Consider the following 5,000-nt stretch of genomic DNA (forward strand, 5'->3'; position numbering starts at 1 on the left):
AATATCGTTTCCTGCGACAGCAAGGACTTCGACCATCGCGCCATTTACCAGATGCATTGATAATTGGAGTTAAGAAAAGTGGAACACGCGCTCTCTTAGAGTTTATTCGATTGCATCCGGGTGTCCGAGCAGCTGGTTGCGAGGTGCATTTTTTCGATCGCCACTACAACAAAGGACTTGCCTGGTATCGCCAACATATGCCCCCCACGATCGAAGGTCAGATAACCATGGAGAAAACCCCCAGCTATTTTATCACTCGCGAAGCCCCACGCCGAGTGTATCAGATGAACCCGAGCACAAAACTGCTTGTCGTAGTGCGTGATCCAGTAACGAGAGCAATTTCGGATTACACACAGGCAAAGAGTAAAAAGCACGACATGAAACGGTTCGAAGAATTAGCATTTACCAATGGGTCCGCAGGAGGTGTAGTAGACACCAGCTGGGGACCGGTGAAAATTGGGGTGTACTCTAAATATTTAGAGCATTGGTTGGAACTGTTCCCGATGTCACAGCTTCTCTTCATAAGCGGCGAACGGCTAGTCGCCGATCCAGCGATGGAAATCGCTCGAGTGCAGGATTTCCTCGGCCTGAAACGAGTAGTAGACGAAAAATATTTCTATTTCAATTCTACAAAGGGTTTTCCTTGCCTACTTAAGTCAGAAGAACGATCTAGTCCCCACTGCCTAGGGAAAACTAAGGGGCGTAATCATCCGCACATTGACGAATCAGCGATCGATCGACTTCGGAAGTTTTATAGGCCATTCAATCAAAAATTTTATCATCTAACTGGAATAAACTTCGGATGGCCTTAATTTTGCACAACGTCGCTCATAACTGATATTGTCTCAAATCCTAATCAACTTCTGGATCGCACCAAACACGAGAGGATAGAATCAAGCAATGCTCAAAGAATCGTTCATCACATTTGTTACATACTTAAGTAATAAGAATAGAATGCTCCAATTCGAAAGCTTTACATGAAGATGCCAAACAGGATGTTAGCCGCTTTTTAGCACGATTATTTCATCACAAACCAAATATTTGTTTAGATTGCATGAATAAATTTTGTAATATTATAGTGTAGAATTATCAGAACTCGAAATGTAATGAAAATCAAATTCAACTGAAAATCTGATTGTTTATGTGAAGTTTCTTTACTACACCGACTGTGTAGCTCTTCATTTTTCACTATATCACCACAATTGTCGATTTTTGTCCACGACCGAACACACAATTAACACAAAGGCCATAGTCCGGGGGTAGAGCCACAGCTGTCAATAGTTCACGACCGCGTGTTTCTGCAGCTTTGTTTATGTGAGGATGGCACTGTTCAAAACTGGCCGGAAGAAAAATGAGATATTTCAAAAGAAAGTAAGATGGAGCACGCCCGGAGAAAGGGGCACCAGCAATCAACTGTTAATGAACTTCAACTTTACTCTCCCAGCGAAGAGCAGGCAGTGCACCGAAAGCTAGCGCCGGTGGCAAACCGGAGAAGGTACCCCGGATACGATCAGTAGCCGACGATACAATCGACAGCGATGAGGAGATGGCAAAGGAGGCCAGGGAGCCGAGCCGGCATGTTCTTGAGGAGCAGGACTTGATGGCCCTGGAAACGGCACAGGATAAGCGGGTGCGTCTGGCTAAGGACTACCTGCGGCAGCTGCGCGCGGACGAGGAGAAAAGGCGAGACGAAGACGGGGAAGCCGACGAGCATCTCGACCTGGAGTCACGCATCGGTCGCACGTTGAAGGAGCAGTATCTCAATGAGGCGGGCAAAATTCATCGGCCACTGGCGGATAAATGTAGCGGATACCGGGCATCCGAGATTTTTGTGCTCCGCTGCAAGCAGCAACGCCTGTCGCCGACGTGCCTATGTGTAGCCCCCAACGACGAGGCGCTGTATGTCGGCTGCAAAAGTGGTTTCGTTATCCGGTGGGACCTGGGGACGAGGAAGCGCACCGCAACGTTTTCCGCCAAGCACCAAATTATACGCTCCATTGCCGTGTCCCACGATGCGCGCTACCTGGCAGTGGCCGATGGCACGGCCAACATCAAGGTGCTGGATGGAACTACCCTGGTGGAGGTGAACTGCCTGCGCGGACACTCCGCGACGGTCACCGGAGTCGTGTTCCGCCAGCACACGTATCAACTATTCTCGGCAAGCGATGACCGGACGGTAAAGGTGTGGAGTCTCGACGAGATGGTATACATCGAAACACTGTACGGTCACCAGAGCTCAGTGAGTGGCATCGATGCGCTGGCCCTGGAGCGTGTTGTCACGGCCGGCAGCATGGACCGTTCGGTACGCGTGTTCAAGGTATCGGAAGAGTCGCAGCTGGTTTTTGACAGTGTCCAGGAGGACTTCAGTGTGGTCCGCTTCATCAGCAACGACTTGTTCTTATCCGGTTCGATCGAGGGATCGGTTTGCCTATGGAGCTCCGGTAAGAAGAAACCATTGCGAAGGTTACCTCTAGCCCACGGGCAGCAGGACGAGGGGCACCCGAACTGGATAAGTGCGATCGGGGTGCTGCCGAACTCGGATCTCGTCGCGTCCGGCTCGTGCGACGGATTCGTGCGTGTCTGGCGGCTGGCGGAGAGGCGGAGAACGATCGAACCGCTGCTGGAGGTACCAGTCGACGGCTTTGTCAATGCCATCGAATTCACACACAATGGTCGGTTTTTGATTGTTGCGGTAGGACAGGAGCATCGTCTCGGTCGCTGGTGGACACTGCGCAATGCCCGAAACCGGGTGCTCGTGGTGCCGTTGTCGATCACCGAGTAAACCGAGGGTCACGTTAAGATGAATTAATGACGTTAAGATGAAGTTAAAGGATAAAGGCACATGCAAAATGTGCCGGAATCATTTCATCCTTATCATCAGCATCAAGCTAAGCCTATATTGTACAATTGGGTTTCGGAAAGATGTACGACCATTACGTACGGTTGTAGCATTCATTTATTGCACATAATTTTGCAAAGCTATTTTGATTGTAAAAACATTTTTTTTCAAGATATATTCCAATAAAGCATATTCAAATAAACCACACCCAAATTTAACACATTCTACATCATCTTTTTACTCGCTAGCGCAAGACCGAACGTTCTGCACCGGTTTGCTGGATCCTGGACGAAAGGAAAACCTAGTTTTGCAGTCAACATTAAGCAAAATCGTTATTTTAAAAATATGACAAATTAAAAAAAAACTGTATTATCCTTATCACTGTTAACTGACCCGATTATGTCTGGGAATTGAAAAAGACACGCACGACTCAACCTCGAGCACCACGTCGAGATAACGCGATCGTTCAGTGAATACCCGAGAGGACTGTACTCCCAGTCTTGCAAGTGCGTGTTTCACTTTTTGGCAAACAAAATTGGCAAAATGTATCGTTAATGCGTTGATGATACATACAATTCGACTAGCAGTGTTACATATATTTGCTATGTTCGGCTATTGCAAACATTAGACCAGGGATCTCAAACTCGCGGATGCATCTCCAAATTATGTGATGAAATGGCCCGCGGAATGGTTGCTACATTAAACTGCGGCCCACATAATGCTAATACGAGATTGGGACCCCTGCATTAGATGCTCTAAATTTGCTTGTAGCATTCCCAGGAGCGCCCACTCCAACACACACACACAAACATTCGAGCGAGAGCGTGGACTGCACAGTAACGGTGCACTACGGAGCTATAGCAGAAAGCCATGGTGAGTACAGTGATCAGCCGAACCACTGATAACGGTGACTGTGAAGAAGCGCGCTTAATACCAAAGTTAATAGGCCTGCAAGCCATGCCCAAATGGCATGCTCCGTTTACCGTGCAATCTGTTGAAAGTGGTGGTGTTGATCGTGCTGCTGCTGTTGCTGCTGCTGCTGCTGCTGCTGCTGTAGGTTGTGATGATTCGCTATCGTCGAAATGCAGTTGATGAAGTCCGGTTCGCGGCGGGTCTCGGGCGGATTCAGGCCGCACAGACCGAGAAGCAACCGCTTGAGAGCCTCGCGAAAGTCCTTCAGGTGGTAGGCGTAAAGCAGCGGATTGAGGGCCGAGTTGAGGTGCGAGAGCGTAATGACGAACAGCATGACTGCGCCGCAGATCTGACAGTGCGGACAGAACGCCATGATGCAGTTGATCGTGTGCAGCGGCATCCAGCAGACCATAAAAAACAGCACGATGATGGAGAGGTTTTGCGTGGCCTTCACCTCGCGCTTCTGGGCCGCTCGTAGCACCCGCAGCATCGAACCGGCGTAGTTGTCCTTCCTCGAGCGCCGCTTCACGAGCCCGCCCGCCAGGCGGCACGAACCACCACCTCCCGCTGTACCGGGGCGGCCATCGCTGTTTGTGAGGTTGGGCAGACTCTCCGAAAACCGCGCATCCACCGAGTTCATCGAGACGATCTGCTTGCGCTGGGGGCGGAAAGGGAGTCCGGGTTTTTGGGTGGGGTATGGTGGGGTGTTTTTTGTTGTTGTTGTTGTAATTGTTTTGTTTTTTCGTCTCTTCTATACTAGAGCAATAGCGGGCCGGACCTACCTGCCGGATGATGACACGATAGATGTGGATGTAGAACGCCAGCAGCAGCACTGCCGGTATGATGATCGTGAACAGATAAAGAAACACCAGATAGTCGTAGTCCATCACCTTAACGAACAGGCAGGTGTCCTCGTCCGGTTCCTCGTGCCAGCCGAACAGCGGCAGAAAGCCGATGATCGATCCGATTAGCCAGCACACACTGATGATACCTAACCGGAAGAGGGAGTCCTAGTGAATCCAATCCCTAATCACCCCGTGAGAACCCCCCCAACCTCCCCACCGGCTCCCCCTCCCCCTTACCGATGGTCGTTTTGGTGCGCATGTTGCGCGAGTAGGCAAGCGGATGCAGGATCGCCCAGTAGCGGTCGATCGAGACGGCAACCAGGCAGAAGATCGAGATGGTGCAGAGTACCACCAGCAGCGAGATGGTGAAGAGGCAGGCGTGCAGGTTCCGTGGCAACCCGATC

At 50.3% G+C, this 5,000-nt stretch overlaps 3 protein-coding genes across 3 annotated transcripts in view; 2 read left to right on the forward strand and 1 right to left on the reverse strand.

The window, feature by feature from the left end:
• LOC126579636 (heparan sulfate glucosamine 3-O-sulfotransferase 6) overlaps positions 1 to 976 on the forward strand; it is a 2,114-nt gene extending 1,138 nt beyond the window's left edge. The window contains exon 3 of the mRNA XM_050243122.1: positions 1 to 976. This exon is cut by the window's left edge and continues 196 nt beyond it. Coding sequence (XP_050099079.1) covers positions 1 to 812 — 812 coding nt within the window. The 3' untranslated portion in view covers positions 813 to 976.
• A 322-nt stretch (positions 977 to 1,298) lies between these two features.
• Positions 1,299 to 3,061, forward strand: LOC126579639 (U3 small nucleolar RNA-interacting protein 2). Its single transcript, XM_050243126.1, has 2 exons — positions 1,299 to 1,371; positions 1,445 to 3,061. Exons 1-2 carry the CDS (start codon positions 1,321 to 1,323, stop codon positions 2,780 to 2,782), a joined length of 1,389 nt encoding a protein of 462 aa, XP_050099083.1. The 5' UTR covers positions 1,299 to 1,320; the 3' UTR covers positions 2,783 to 3,061.
• Positions 3,062 to 3,470: 409 nt separating this feature from the next.
• LOC126579640 (adenosine receptor A2b) overlaps positions 3,471 to 5,000 on the reverse strand; it is a 2,299-nt gene continuing 769 nt past the window's right edge. The window contains exons 1-3 of the mRNA XM_050243127.1: positions 4,834 to 5,000; positions 4,534 to 4,742; positions 3,471 to 4,409 (exon numbers count right to left, since the gene is read on the reverse strand). The exon at positions 4,834 to 5,000 is cut by the window's right edge and continues 769 nt beyond it. Coding sequence (XP_050099084.1) covers positions 3,819 to 4,409; positions 4,534 to 4,742; positions 4,834 to 5,000 — 967 coding nt within the window. The 3' untranslated portion in view covers positions 3,471 to 3,818. The remainder of the gene's footprint in view (positions 4,410 to 4,533; positions 4,743 to 4,833) is intronic.

This window comes from Anopheles aquasalis, chromosome Y (assembly GCF_943734665.1).
Source record: "Anopheles aquasalis chromosome Y, idAnoAquaMG_Q_19, whole genome shotgun sequence".
In the NCBI taxonomy this organism is placed as follows: Eukaryota; Metazoa; Arthropoda; class Insecta; order Diptera; family Culicidae; genus Anopheles; species Anopheles aquasalis.

Coding starts and splice junctions, on each gene's coding strand:
- LOC126579639 (XM_050243126.1), top strand. CDS start 1,321: ATGGCACTGTTCAAAACTGGCCGGAAGAAAAATGAGATATTTCAAAAG. Junction 1,372..1,444: donor ATGAGATATTTCAAAAGAAA/GTAAGATGGAGC, acceptor TTACTCTCCCAG/CGAAGAGCAGGCAGTGCACC.